The following is a 16,349-nucleotide window of genomic DNA, read 5'->3' on the forward strand; positions in this document are numbered from 1 at the left end:
CCATATTACAGTTGGGCAGCACTGACCTCTCCTTTCTTCACTGTCATAGACTGACGACGGGGTGTGATCTCCTCATTAATGCTGGACAAGAAGTTCTGGGAAATACGGAGGGCGTCCTGCAGGAGAGGGCGATCTGGATGACTGGATGGGGTGTGCTTCAGCAGGTCCTATATTAAAGAAACACAGGCTAATTAAGGCCTTGTTTACTCCTGGTATTAAAGGATTAGTTCACCTAAAAATGAAATTTCTGTCATTAATTACTCACCCTCATGTCGTTCCAAACCCGTAAGACCTTCATTCATCTTCAGAACACAAATTAAGATATTTTTGATGAAATCCGAGAGCTTTCTGACACCCCCATAGACAAACGTAATTGCCACTTTCAAGGCCCAGAAAGGTAGTAAATACATTGTTAAAATAGACCATGTGACTAAAGAGGTTCAACCTTAATTTTATGAAGCGATGAGAATACTTACTGTGAAAAAAAAACAAAAAACAAACACTTTATTCAACAATTTCCTCTCTCCCGTGTCAGTTTCTGACGCTGTTCACGTGGGCACCATGACACATGCATGTGATGCTCATGCAGGAGCCAGCCAATACTGAGCTGGCATTATGACGTAGAACCCAGAAGCGCTGCACTGTGTTTACAACGTGAACAGCGTCAGAGACTGACACGGAAGAGAAGAAATTGTTGAATTAATTTTTTTGCACACAAAAAGTATTTTCGTCGCTTCATAACATTAAGGTTGAACCACTGTAGTCACATGGACTATTTTAATGATGTCTTTACTACCTTTCTGGGCCTAAAATGGTAATTGCGCTGCTGTCTAAGGGGGGGTATCTTCAAAAATATCTTCATTTGTGTTTCCGAAGATAAATGAAGGTCTTACGGGTTTGGAACGACATGAAGGTGAGTAAATGGTAACAGAAATTTCATTTTTGGGTGAAACTAACCCTTTAAGATGGATTTTGGTTGATCGGATCACAAGTGGACGACATTAAAATCTGGTGTAAACGGGATCTAAAACCTTTTAAGCTTGTTCACTTTTAACCACTTCCAGAGGTAGTCGAAAATGTATTGGACCGGGTAGAATGCGTTCGAACAGTCACAAAAGGCCACCACCAGGCGTAAACGGGAATGTGTCTCCCTCATCTACTTGTGATCTGATTGACCAAAATGCATCTTAACACCAAGTGTAGACAGGGCCTAATAGTGCAAAACACTCAATTGATTAAATGTGTAAATTAATATAGTCCATGCACTTCCAAATAAAACATGTTGCGTCATTAAGCATAAACACTTTCACTTGAGAAAAAGTCATGATTAGGTGTATGCTCTTTCAGTTTCACTCACATGGAGGACTAGGGTGCTGCGAGTGACGCGATCCACCGGTTTATACAGCAGGGCTGAGAATGAGAACGGCAAAGAAGTGATCAGAATACTAAGCAGTGAAAAAAGAGTAAATTTGGAAGAATTAGTGAATGAATCATGATCTCTTACTTTCTAACGAGTTCTTGGCATTCTGATCTTTACCCTCTTTAGCACTCTTGACTTTCAGATTCTGAAGGTAAAAAGGGAAACAAATACATAAAATATCCAAAGAGGCAAAGATATCAGCTCTTGTTTTGACAGTATAATGTAGGCGCCCTTAAAACTGACCTCTGAAATCTCGGCAAACTGAGAATTGGCTTGACAACACTTTTCGGCAGTTTCCACGGCAACCTTATAGTTGTCCACAAAAGCCCTGTACACGCCGAGCTGGCTGGCCTGTGTGGGAAGATAAAACGACAGGAGAGAGTGAGAGAGAAGGTGGTTTAAAGAAGTCAGAGCTAGAGGCAGATTACTCATGCATGTTACATCGGCTTAATTCTGCTTACAAAGGTAGAGCAGGCAGTTTTACGTGGCCTGGTATTAATACCAGCCTGACCCAGCATAAAGACAACAGCACTCAACACAACAGACACATTATGACAATGGCGTAATTGGTTGAACTATATATATATATATATATATATATATATATATATATATGTAAAAATATATATAAGTTGAAAACTATTATTATTTAAAAAGATAAAACACACAATAAAGTGTGTCTAAAAAGGACATATTAACAGAGTGAACACACACTGAAACAAAGGAGAAGTGACGGGGCAAACGAAGCCAAAATGTTCTGGTGAATGAGCATTTGTGTCGTTAAGAAAAAACACCATTCAAAAGACAACAACTGTGAAATGGACACGTAACAAGCATTTTCCATGGCAACATCTCGAGTGCTGCCAACACTGGGGTAAATAAGAGAAGGACTTGTGATGGGGCTTGTCATGAGACAGAGAGGTTAAGCACTTCCTTCAACAAAGCCATTATACTGCAACTGGGGAAACTTGTGAGCGATCCAGAATATGAGCATCATTACCCAGAGATCAGAAAAAAGACGGATTACATCGTGCTGTTAACTCCGCTCACTGATAAAAGATGAATACTCATTAAAAGAGTGAAAAGAACCATTAAAATGAAAAGAAGCACTTTCTAAAGACTCTCCTCTAGTGAAGTGTTCTGAGGACACATCTTCAGTGGCATGGCAAAAAGTGTTATATTTTACTTGAGCTGTGAATGGGAGTTCTCAGTTCATATTGAATGTGATAAACACTTCAAATAACGTAATATCATGGAGTGTTTACCAGTTCACAAACAAATATGAGCCGGTTCATTTTAGTGAGTCAAAAACATAAAGCTTGACAATGTATTCTGATTCACGAACAAATATGAGCCGATTCATTTTAGTGAGTCAAAAACATACAGCTTGACAGTGTATTCTGATTCACAAACAAATATGAGCCGATTCATTTTAGTGAGTCAAAAACATACAGCTTGACTGTGTATTCTGATTCACGAACAAATATGAACCGATTCATTTTAGTGAGTCAAAAACGTAAAGCTTGACCAGTGTATCTTGATTCACAAACAAATGACTTTTATGAGCCGGTTTATTTCAGTGAGTCAAAAACTTGCAGCTTGACCAGTGTATCTTGATTCACGAACAAATGACTCTTATGAGCCGGTTCATTTAAGGGAGTCAAAAACTTGCAGCTTGACCAGTGTATCTTGATTCACAAACAAATGACTTTTATGAGCCGGTTTATTTCAGTGAGTCAAAAACTTGCAGCTTGACCAGTGTATCTTGATTCACGAACAAATGACTCTTATGAGCCGGTTCATTTAAGGGAGTCAAAAACTTGCAGCAGTTTGACCAGTGTATCCCTATTCACCAACAAATGACTCTTATGAGCTGGTTCATTTTAGTGAGTCAGAAACATACAGCTTGACCAGTGTATCCCTATTCACCAACAAATGACTCTTAAGAGCTGGTTTATTTTAGCGAGTCAAAAACTTGCAGCAGCTTGACCAGTGTATCCCGATTCATGAACAAATGACTCTTTTGAGCCGGTTCATTTTAGTGAGTCATAAATTGTATTCAAATCAAAAATGTATTCAGATTTTTTTTTTTAAAAACTCTTAAAAGCTGTTTTTATTTATGAATTATTTTAAAAGATGTGTTTGAATTGAAATCCTTCACTGAACAGAGTGGTTACTTTATCTACATCTGACTCACTTAATGCAAGTTATTAGTATAAGTATATAAATGTAGTGAAGGGTGGACTAATTTCTGTAGGAAACTCTGGCCTGAACCTATTCATTACAGTATGAAAACAACATCTGAGCCAATTTTTGGACTAAATTTGTGTAAGGAGTCAGGGGAGTAAATCCCATGGCATGAGAGTTGGCGGTCCACAGGGAGAGGGAGAGGGCAAGGGAATGCCCGGCAGTGAGTGGGTTTCCAGGGCAGACACATGGACTCCTGCACTATGACATCATGCATTCTGGGAAACAGAGCAGACACTGGACTCAATGTCCACTGAAAACTCTGTGTGACCATGTCTCCCAGTGGGATTTCCTGTTTATTTACCCCTCTCTGTGTAAAACACACACACCCTGGAAGAGAACTGTCATTTCAAACACAAACACACACACATACATACATACTGTAGGAATATGGTATATTCCCCCAAATATTTGTGCTTTATAAATATTCCCTCCATGCAAACATTTCTAAATGCACAAAGATAAAGGAACAAGCCACAAAAATGTTCAGTTTTACATGTCACTAATGCCTCAAATAATAACAAAAGGTATTTGCAGCTAACAATATAATCATTGTGGGATTAACAATTAATTCAGCCTTCGGCCACACTTCCTCAAACCCAATGCCTTTATATTTCAAAGAAGAGATGAATGTCAAACAACACCTAAATTCACAGCTACAACCATGGCCGTGGATCCCAGAGGGGATGGTGATAAGTTTCTAACCCAAACCCCAACTGTGGAAACGTCAGAATTTATCTGGTGGAGTGGAGCAGATCGACACCATGCAACAGTTCACTACATAGTTTAAATTACGGCTTTCAAAACTGTACGTTTTGTTTTATAATATCACGTATGTCTGGGCACAAGATGTAGTGTTTTCACTACATATAAATCTCACTTTATTTTCACTTTTTCATACAATTGCAAAGGTGATGTATGGAAGCACAATTATGAGAGCTGCAGCATAAAACATGGTTACATGCACTAACTTTGCGGTTGATATGATTTTTTAAATTGTTTTTTAAAGGAGTCTCTTATGCTCACCGAGGCTGTGTTTATTTGTTAAACAATACAGTCAAATATTATTACAATTTAAATTAACTGTTTTCTATTTTAATATATTTTAAAAATGTAATTTATTCCTGTGATGGCAAAGCTGAATTTTCAGCATCATTACTCCAGTCTTCAGTGTCACATGATCCTTCAGAAATCATTCTAATATGCCGATTTGGCATCGTTTTGGCGTGATCGTTTTGATATTGTTGGATCTGCAAAGTTACAAGGAAAAATATATTTGCATATAACTGTCTCCAGAGCAAGAAATTGACGAATAGTTATATATCATCATTTAATAGCTGGCATTTTTCTACACTGGATGTAAGCATTACGTCGAAAGTAAGAACCCATTATAATCACTGACGCTGTCTACACTGGATATACAGATGCGCGCTCAGTTTATGACATACTCCACGCACTTGAGTCTGTCGACAACAGGACAAATGGAAGAGAGAAAGAACGTTCGCTTTTACGCATTGGAAACAAGAGGATGGTTTATTTTAATGGCGTCCCGGATCGTGTCGGAGGATTATATGTTTGTCCAGAGCATTTGGTTTTGTAAACGAGGCACAGTGTAATGGAGAGTTCGCAAAGAAACTTTTGTTGAAGGATGATCTGACAGCAGCTGCATCTCCAAACCGTAAGTAAATGATTTTATAATGCTCTGTCTGTAAATGACAGTTTTACATGAATAATGTTTTCAAAACACTTATTACTCACATGCAATAGCAAGTGGGCGTTGATACCGTTTCCTATGCAATGACTTTAGCCATCATGGCCGTTTACTGACAAGCCTTAAAGGAGCCGCCCCATAAAAACCGATAATTTCAGACAGAGGGTCAGAAAATAATAATTTTTCTGCAAATAAATTAATTTTTTGTGCAAAATATTATTTTAAAATGATAAGTGAACCTCAAAGAACATGTTAAAATAATAAAAAAATCTGCAAAGAAACTTTCTAGTTTGTCGTGAGATCCGGCTACAACACCTTAATACCTTTCAACCCCAGCATTTTTGACCGCAGCCCCACCGTTCTAAGAGCAAGACCCCATATCTGTTTTACATGCAGTCGTGTGGCTCTGAAAAGCTTTCATCTGCACAAGCGTCAAGTCCTGCGGGCGTCTATAAAGATGGGGGTAAAGTTTCAGTTTCCACAGCTAATTGTGCCGAGTGGAATGATGTGGCTGTTGCTCGTGAAGCTCACTAAACCAGTTATCAAAGGAAATTTTCCTTAGGGAGGACCGGAGAGACATGCTTTGATGATGACTGCGTTTATAAACCGTCTCTAAAAATCTCTCTAGGGTGGTCTGACAGAAACATCATGTATGGATTACCTAAATTCGACACGTGCATGTGGCAGCATCAAGTTACACCACAATTCAGTTGAATAACAGTAACACTGCCATATTATTAGATGATAGTGCATTATGAACCATTGATTTTAATAATAGTGCATCTGGTGGGTGGTTTGGCCAAAATCTTGTAATATGATACAATTTCATATAATATAACAGTTTTGCTGGAAACACAAATTAATACAAAATTCAATAAAAATGCATTTTTTATAGAAAACATGTATCGGTGTCAAATGGGTTATCGGTTGCTATTAGAGATTTATTAATTTATTATTATTTAATTGTGCATGCTCTTTTCTTCCATTTTTACTTTTAGATTACCTTTGTGTTATCTAATGTTAATCTTAAATAACATTAATAATTTAGGAACATTGTTATCTTTAGCAACTCTCATAATAAATAATACTTCATACTTCAAGTTTTCATACTGTAAAATATTGTGATGCCTAAGTTAATACACTTGTAACCTTTAAAATGACCAATTTTAGGTTTTAATGTTTTCTTTTCATTTAATTAGACAAAATAGTACAGTGTTTTAATATCGGTCATTTATCGGTTGTCTGTCATTACATGAAAATAATTACTGCATGAAATGCTGAATTGTTGCATAATAAATCCCCTAATAACTTAAAAATGAAAGGCTTTTCTAATTTTAATATCTTCTAATCTTGTATTTTTTTCTTTTTATTTAAAACTTATTAAATGCAAACCAAAAGATCTAGCATGAATGCTGTGTGTTTTATATTAAACAATATTATACAGTACTGCTCACCAGTTTCTGGAAGAGGTCACCCACGCATTGATGGTGGCTCCACTGTTGCACTCTGGGTAACAGGCCATCATAAAAGTCTTTGTGGATCTCATGGAGCTCAGGCACTTTGAAGAAAATTGTTTCTATCTGCTGGAGGGTTAACATTGGCTGTGAAGTGGTGGCAGCAGCTTTCAGGGGCTTCATAGGCTGTAATAAAAAAAAAACGGGGTCAAAAGGTGGTCCATGTGCTCCCATTTGTAACCATCTGGGTGCAGTGCAATGTGCAAAGCTCAACACCACTCTCTGACGGTGATCTCTGACCCTCTTTAGTGAGTAAGCATGCAGTAAATCAGTCCTGTATTACTCACCAGTAAGAGCGCCTCCAAGTGGTTGAGATAGGCTTCCTCACTGGCCAGGATCCCTGATAAAACCCATTTCCTCATCTCCAGCCCTTTTTCGACATCCAGCTCCGACTGGGAATGTCCAGGGTGAGAGTGGAAAGAATGAAGAAAGTGCCCGTTACAAAACCCTTTAGGGTTCAGCCAAAAACACACATTCCAGTCTCAAGGCCCTAGGAATTCCTTAGCAGGGTAATCCTCATAAAAACCTAAATCCTATCCAATACAGCGCTCAACTATACATAATCCCATATATTGATAGGAACCATCCCAAAGAATAAAGATAAAGGATGCAGAGGACAAAAGTTCAGCGCATACACACATTTGCATAACCACGGATGTTAAAAGACCCTTAAACCTGAAGCAAAAGAACCGATATAAAAATTTAGGCTGATAATTATTTTCATGTTTTTTACTAACAGTTGATAAATGGATGATATTAAAATGTACACTTTCAGTATTGTGTCTAAATAAATGATAAATAAAACACAAAGAACTAAAATTAATCATTTTAAATGCTTTAGGCATCAAAATAGTATAATACCGTATGAAAAATAAACTGAATTATTAAAAATGTGTGTAGTAAAATACAGCGATTGAATTGTCATTTTTTCCTCTGACAATATAAGGATGAATTGGTTGTTTTACATATATTTTTTTAAAACTTTTTTATTCTTATTTATATTATTCTACTAAAAGTCCACCAAATGCACTGTTTAATGTAATAAAATGGAATTAATTGCCTTTGTTTAAATATGATCATCAAAACATTATAATACAGTATGAAAAATAATGATTTAATAATGATGACATTAACATTAATAATACATTGAGCATGTATATTTAAACATCCAATATAGCCTATTTGAAAAAATAAATAAAATTGGCCAATAACCTATACGGTAACAATATTTCATGCAACCCTAATGCTAAAAAAAATCATACCAAAAAAAAACAACTTTTTAAAGACAAAAACATTTGAGAGAGATGTTTAAACACCATGATATCATGAAAGCAAATGCTAGTTCTCTGTATATCAATGTCCCTTACTGATTTAGCAGACTCCAGGGACCCTGAGGTCTCTCTAATGCTTCGACCCTTTAGGTGAAGGCGAGGAGAGGAGAGGGATTCATCCGTGTAGGATGCAACGTCAGGCTGCATACGCTGGTCCTCCCCTCGCACGCCATCATAAACGTATGCTGGAGGCGGGGTCCCACTAAACGGGATGTCTGTAAATAGAGACAAGAGAAGTCAGGGTGTCATACTTGACTTAGAAGTGTAACATATGATTTTATTCACTTTGAAATCATATCAATAATTCAAAATAGAGTTTATATACAATATAACAACAATAAAATATTAGTACATAATATAATCTCCATTGTCAATAAGTGGCAAGCACTCAGACATGGGTGATATCTTAATAAATGTTAATTTTGAGTGCCTGAAATAATCAATACATCCTTCATCAGGCAGAGAGTCTCATACATATCTTATCTCTTAATGTAATCCACACAGAGGACTGAAACCTTAGCCAAAAAGACTTACCGCCTGAGCTTTTTCCTCTTTGCAATAAAGACCTTGACATATAATTGAAAGCAACAGATAATGTCTGCCAAGCGAAGACAACCAAAGCCGTTAGGAATTCATCACCCATTTCACATTTATTCTTGGAAACATTATCTACCATCTCTCTAAATCACAGCCTCAATTAAGCCTCCTGTTCATTATTAATGCATGACGCTGCAACTGAATTATTAAAAATGTGTGTAGTAAAATGCAGCGATTGAATTGTAATGGTTTCCTCTGACAATAAAAGGATGAATTGGTTGTTTTACTTTTTTTTTTTTTATTCTTATTTTTATTATTCTACTAAAAGTCCACCATGATGCACTGTTTAATGTAATACAACGGAATTAACTGCCTTTGTTTAAACGGACTCTGGGAAAAAGGAGAGGACTTTTTTCAATAAGCTTGAGCTAACATTTTCTTCATATGATCTGGTTGCCGCCGTGACAGACTGAGTATTTGTTCCACACCTCCAGGGAATACCACTGATACTAACCAAGAATGAGTTTAAGAGCGAGTCAGTCAAGTAAGTCGAGTCAGTTCTTTGTTATTCCTCGAGCCTGACACAACTAATGAACAATGGAAGACTAGAGGACTTCATGCATGCCTCTGTCCTGACGGAGACCCTTTTACTGCCACTGAAAAGACGATCTGCAAGTTAGAAACACGCCAACTCACTGGCGGAAATGTGAAACTGAAGTCAAAGCAGTCCATTTAGGAGAAGACTGACACAACCCCATTGAGCAGAAACTAAAACCTCTTAATCACTCAAATAGCAATGAATAATTCAACACCATTGTTCTTGTTTTAATTACCATTGATGAGGATTAAGGGCTACATGGATGAATAGCTGCATTAGTGATGCCATTTTAATATACTGGGCATGTTTAGATTTAAAAATTAGGAGTTGCTGAGCTGAAACCAAACAAATGCACTTCATACTGCCTAAATATACAACACAACAGTGCTCATAGGAACAGTTCACCCAAAAATGAAATCGCTTTTCCATAAAAGAAACACATAGCTAAATTAAACAGGAAAAATTACAATATCAAGTGTATCCTATACGGCGGCTATCATTCACATCAGCTGTGATTCATAGACTGCAGTGATTTGAGACATGATGAATCCTCATAGACTGTCCTGACAATTGTGAGTTATCCCTCTGTCTGTATTTGTTAAGTAAGTTGTCTAAAAGCAGTCATTCATTTCCTGCAGTCTGTGAACAGCTCAGCACCAGTGAGATGTCCAGACGCAAGCATATCGACTATGTGTCTGTCTTATCTGGTGTCCTGATCAGCTCAAATAAGGCAAAGTCTGAAGCTACAGTCAAGAGCTCTGTAGATGTACACGTGTACACGTACACACATACACACACACACACACAGAAACACATATACACAGACACACACATACACACACACACACACACTGGAAATCAATACTGAAATCCACTCTCATTGATCCCTCACAGCTCTTGCTCTGTACATAGTATGTTTAAACTAGAGTTGTCACGATATGATAGCTTCAGTAGCCAGAAGCAATACCACTGAGATTCCAATAACAATTTCAATACCACAGCAAAACAAATATGTCAATGAGCACAGTCCGTTAGCCTTTAAAGGGGCCGTATTATGCCCCTTTTTACAAGATGTAGTATAAGTTTCAGGTGTCCCCAGAGCGTGTCTGTGAAGTTTCAGCTCAAAATACCCCACAGATAATTTATTATACCATGTTGTAAATTACCATTTTTCAGTGGAAGGAAAAACATGCCGTTTTCGTGCATGTATCTTTAAATGCAAATGAGCTGCTGCTCCCCACCCCGCTTTCCAGAAGAGGGCGGAGCCTTTACAGCTTGTGCCTCAGATACTCAACCGAAAACTAGGCTAAAACTTCTGTTTGGTTTTGATTATCATCTCTATTGCAGTCAGGCTCATGTGACATTGCAGTTCTTCTTCATCATGAAAGTGTAGTATCTGCATTCGTTCTAAAGCTATATCAGTCTAAACTTCTGATATATAGTTTTCTGAGCGCATGCAGGGCAGCCCTGCTGAGTGGCCTGGCATGTAGCCTGCTTAAAAGAGAGAATAATAGACAGAGCATGAACAAATAGAGAACAGGAGAAAAGAGGTTGAGGTCGAGATTAGAGATAGCGAGAGAGAGGTCTTTGCTGTCTGAATGTAAAAGGAAGAGCCATGCCAAAGGGCAGCGAGTGTTACTATGTGATTAGCGACTAGCATTGAGCTTATGAGCAAAACAATTCCTGTGGCTAACACCAAGGCCGCATGGACTGTGAAAATGGATGTGCTTCATATGCATACAAACCATACAAACATCCTGATGTCATTTTAAATAAATGCTATTCTTTTGAACCTTCCATTTATCATAGAATCCTGATACAAGTTCATCAGAGTTTTCACACAACATCGATAAAATGTTTCTTGAGTGCCAAATCAGAATAATTTCTGAAGGATCGTGTGACACTGGAGTACTGGAGACTGGAGTAATGGATCACAGGAATAAATTACATTTTTAAAATATATTCAAATAGAAAACAGTTATTTTAAATTGTAATAATATTTCACAATATTACTGTTTTTACCATATTTTTGATCAAATAAATACAGCCTTTTTGAGTATAAGAGATGTCTTTCAAAAGTATTGGACATTGTACATAATGAAATGTAATGTAATGCAATATAAGTAATGGATTATCCACAGCTAATCTACACCTAGCCATGAATTATCCTGCTTTTATGGTTCGCAGCAAAAAATGTGACTGGAATGGTTAAAATGACGATTATTTTCAATAAGAAACTTGAGACAGCCAGGTATCCCAGAATGCATCTCCCACCAAGCCAGTGTCAACGGCACAGAAGAAAACCAGCATCATTTTAAAAATGATGAAAAGGCACTTGGATTAGCTAGTTCAGGTGTGTTTGATTAGAGTTGGAGCAAAACTGTTGGAAAGTGGACCTCGAGGTCAAAGTTGAGAACCCTTTGTTTAAACAATCGCTGCAAAAACACAAAGGCCTGATTTCACAGACAGGGCTTAGATTAAACCAGGATTAGGCTAGGCCTTAGTTCAAATAGGACATTTAAGTAGTTTTTATAAACATGTCTTAGAAAAAAACATTACTGGTGTGCATCTTGAGACAAAACAATGGCACTGACATATTTTAAGATATGACAGTGCAAGTTGCTTTCAGTTAAGAAAACTCAAACATGCATTTTAGTCTGGGACTAGTCTAACTGTGAAACCGGGGGATTGTCGTAAAATTGGACGTCCAAAAACGGCAATCTTCCGATGGAATTAGTGTGTGTGGAACAGACCCACTGGTCACTGCGACTGTGAATCAGCCATTAAGGAAGTGTGCAGGGATGTCTGACCATGACACTCAACTTTCCACAGGAAACATACGTTTGAAGCAAGGTCATCTTTCCAACAAAAACACACATCCACACAAACATCCAAACACGCTAAAACACCTAGACTAAGAGGAAAGTGAAGATAATAAATGACAAAAGCTGTTCAATATTTGTGTCGAGAATGTCAAGGTGAAATTAAGGAACTGTGTGAAATATTGAAAAACTTGATTGCAAAATGGAATATATGCGATTATGCGAAATACCATTAATGAATAAACCTAAATCAACTGTCAACATAATAAAGGCACAGTTCGCCAGTCAAAAGCTTAGAAAGTAAAGAATTCCTTGGAGCCATTTCATGTCTGCACTTGTCCATCTACAGCAGTGTCAGTGTCGAACAGCCCCACATACTCAACCAGGAAGTCTTAAAAAGGTCTTCGGTGGAACAAAGTGGGAAATAACGACCTACATTTCCTTGGAAGGAAACATTAATAACTGAGAATTTGTTTCTGAAATGACAAACACTATTACTACAAAGCTATTATATAATTCTGTTTAAATCCACAAATTAGAGGGCAAAGAATCTAACAGAGTGCTTTGACTCCTGAACTTAAAAATCACGAGCGCAGCTGGTTCGGTCCGCTGGCAGGGGATACAAACGCGTCACAGAGTTCAATGCGAGGCAGATTAAACTCATGACGCAATATCAGCATTTCCATCCTGCGATAATACCAACAACCACCAAAAAAAAAAGAGTCGCCCCACTCTTAGTCTTTTATCTTGCACTAATATGTGCATACACACACTCACAAAACCACACACAGATCATCCTAATCCGTATGTTTGAATATGATCCCAAAGGGGGTGGAAAGCACCAGATGTGTAAGGCCAGGAACAATCCATCTCAGGATCGGATTCACTGATCTACTCTAACACAACCAGCTGCTCATAACTATCTTTTTTAACTCGAGGATCAAAGTTTTTCCAAGGCCGCATTAGATGATCTGAAAAATCTATAGTGAAAATGTTGTGGTAGGTCATGTGTAATCTGTCATAAATGAAGGCAAAAATAAATAATTATACAGCTGGGGTCAAGCACAAAGAAGGCACGATATATCAAATGGCTGATATGTATATTGTAGTTGTTTTTATTTTTTTATTGCATATAGGCTAATATACATTTTTTACATTTAGAATTTTTTAATTATTACTCATATTTTTTATTTTATTTATACATTGTACATATACACATTAAAGTACAATAACTATAAATACAAATAGTTTATAAATATAAAAAAAGAAAAATATATAATAATTATATAGCTTTATGCAACAAATGGTCTAACTGCTTTCTAATCAGTTCCTTTATTTAAAACATTAATATACACCCCCCACTGTTTCGTATTCATCATGCGATGGAATTAAATCAACGGTGCTCCAAAAAATTAAACATTTATAAGTATTAAACATCTTGGTAATGTTTTATTTTTTTCAAAAAAATCCCCTAATCATTTCACAGATAAAGATTTCACAATTATGATGTCAGCAGTGTGACGAACATGAAGATGGACACGGATAAAAAGATCATGCTGTAATGTACCTCTATATGTGTGCATATGGGCCCCTTAAAGGAAACAGAAGGTCAACAGGACATTTCTGTTGTGTGACAATATCATTTTTGGCAGGTTAACATGTAAATTCACCTCATGAAACAGGATGTTGCCTATGTATGTGTATTAAAAGCCTGCCGGCACTACGGTTGTTTTATCTGAAGCATGTGGTTATTGTGTCTCAAATTTCCGTAACACCTCAAAGACAAACTGATGGGCTGTTTTCCCCTCAGAAGGGAGACGAAGTAAATATAGCAGGCAGGAAAAAAGCTCTTCAGTGCGCTGACAGCCATTCAACTGTTACTATTTTGGATAAAGCAACTTCCTGTTTATGACACACCGTCTACAACGTCACATCAACACCAAAGCAACATTACAGATAAGATACCACTAGGTAAAGTCAAGTACTTTTTCAAGTCTAAATTTAGCTTTCACCATTTTATTAATTCTTTAAGTCGATAAAACGCTTTGACATCCTGCAAAAGAAACAATAGAAAAGGAACAAAATGTATACAAAAGGAAGCAGGTAAAATATCAGTCATATATGTATGTTACTCTCCTTCCTCCTTAGTTTGAAGTGTGGACCTGAATCCGAAACATCAGAGGGAACCTATAAAAAAGTTCCCCTACAAACTGAAAAATTATCCCCAATTTAGGTTAGTGGCAATTATCCACAGTCAATAGAAAACAAACTTCTCTAAGCTCAGGGAGATGTTTGTTTAGTTTTGACCTATTTGAACCAACAGTATTTAGTTACATTTACTGGAACTACAGTATTCTCAGTTCAGCACACCATCATTTTTCATTTCAATGTGTCCAGCCTCCCCTCGACAAACACAGAACTGGTACAAAGGGAAGTGAAGGAGTCAATGACAGAAACAGGTATTTCTTAATATATTTCACAAGGTCTATTAAAAGGCTTCTAGGTATGAAGACAGCCGATTTATTTTCGATATGACCTTCACATTGGACACTCTCAATCTTCATTTTTCACATTACGATATAAAAAGGCTAACAGCGGTGCCAGGTAAATGTGGGAGGACAGAATGCATTTATTCGGATGGCTTTAACCCCTCAGTCAGATTCCATGATGACAGGCCTCAGGGAACGGCCCCCCTTCATGTCTTTCTTTGTAATCTGGAATTGTAAACATCTCCAGACTTCACTCTCTGACTCAGACTAAAAGTCTGGACTTGCTCAATGTAGCTGTTTTCATAACTGGCAGAAGAACGTAATGACAATGGTGGAAGGTAGCAAATGGTCACAGTGCTGGAATGAAACAATACGTATATTTCGAAGATGGATAATGGGAAACGTTTTAGAAAAAAACATGTTTTCAGTCATTGTACAACAAAAGATAGATAACTATCAAAAGCCAGCTCAAAAAACTTGTCAATGCAAGAAAACAATTCTAGTTATTCTCTAATTTTGACATCAGAACATGAACAGACTCATTGCATTTACTGCATACAACGCTTAAAATGAAGTAAAGGTGTTTACGTGCAAAGTGAAATTAAGGTTATAAAAAGTGAAGGTGTGCCAATCGGGTATTGCTTAAACTGCTTATGACTTTTACCCATTAAAAGAATAAAGTTTAAGGCATTTACATGACCTTTGTCAGGTTATTAGACATAATCAGTATAAGATTGTATATGTGAATACACTCACTTTTATTTTTAAGTACTTTTAATTGGAGTGTACTGTCATAGCAGAGATCTTTTTTTGAAGAACTTGTTTGATGCTTTGAAATTGGATTTTGAAAAATCAAATTTCTTTCCATCCATCCATCCATCTATACATCTGTACATCTATCTTGGCCTGATGAAGACCTGAGTTATTTTAAAGATATTTATTACTGTACATTCACACCGCCGCCGGCGAGAGCGGCAAAATTCGCTCTCGCCGCCCTGCCATCGACGCCGTAGAAAGATTCGGGGACGCTCTGACGTAGATTAGAATGCGTGATTTTTTTTAAAACTTTATTTTAAGGGGCCGCAAAAACCGTAGCTGCAATTGGTCAAAATCATTATTATTTTGAGCAAATGAATTGCATTCCCGCTGAAAAAACAAGCGTTTTTAGTTCAAAGAAGTTCTAGCGCGAAAATGTTGCCTATAAATAGTGTTGCGCGGCTTTTTCTAATCAAACTGACAACACTATGGATGACAAGTCGTACAATAACGGGAAACCCGCAACAGAAATCATTAATTTTTCCTCCATTTTGCTTAGGAACTAATGTGGTCGGAACCAAAGTTTACAGCATTGTGTTCTCTTGTATCCTCTCAGGCGGAGGACTTCTACATTGCAATTGGTTGCCGCTGGTTGCCGCCGAATCGCGTCATAGCTTATTACCATAAAGTTGACTTGATTTCAACTCTTCTCGCCGCTCTCGCCGTCCAAGACGCGCCACGCCGCCCTCACCGGAGCTCGCCGCCGGCTCTCATTGAAAATGAATGGCTTCCGGCCACTTTGACGCTCTCGCCGCCGGCGGTGTGAACGCACAGTTAACAAATCAAAGCATGAACCAATCTGGTACTCTCACTTTTTATGAACTCACCTTGATGAAACAGTTAAAACAAGCAGAGCTCATCTTC

General features: G+C 37.4%; 1 protein-coding gene across 4 annotated transcripts in view; it reads right to left on the minus strand.

Moving 5' to 3' along the window:
* The window catches only part of LOC311066009 (breakpoint cluster region protein), a 47,728-nt gene that overhangs the window by 18,051 nt on the left and 13,328 nt on the right, over window positions 1-16,349 (minus strand). For all 4 annotated transcript variants that reach the window (XM_084086953.1, XM_084086952.1, XM_084086955.1 and 1 more), the window contains 7 exons: window positions 8,260-8,438; window positions 7,180-7,284; window positions 6,833-7,018; window positions 1,664-1,771; window positions 1,505-1,565; window positions 1,358-1,410; window positions 27-167 (listed from right to left, as the gene is read on the minus strand). In XM_084086953.1, the coding sequence (XP_083943079.1) occupies window positions 27-167; window positions 1,358-1,410; window positions 1,505-1,565; window positions 1,664-1,771; window positions 6,833-7,018; window positions 7,180-7,284; window positions 8,260-8,438 (833 nt within the window). The remainder of the gene's footprint in view (window positions 1-26; window positions 168-1,357; window positions 1,411-1,504; window positions 1,566-1,663; window positions 1,772-6,832; window positions 7,019-7,179; window positions 7,285-8,259; window positions 8,439-16,349) is intronic.

Source organism: Abramis brama, assembly GCF_963993115.1.
Source record: "Abramis brama genome assembly, chromosome: 16".
NCBI lineage: Eukaryota > Metazoa > Chordata > Actinopteri > Cypriniformes > Leuciscidae > Abramis > Abramis brama.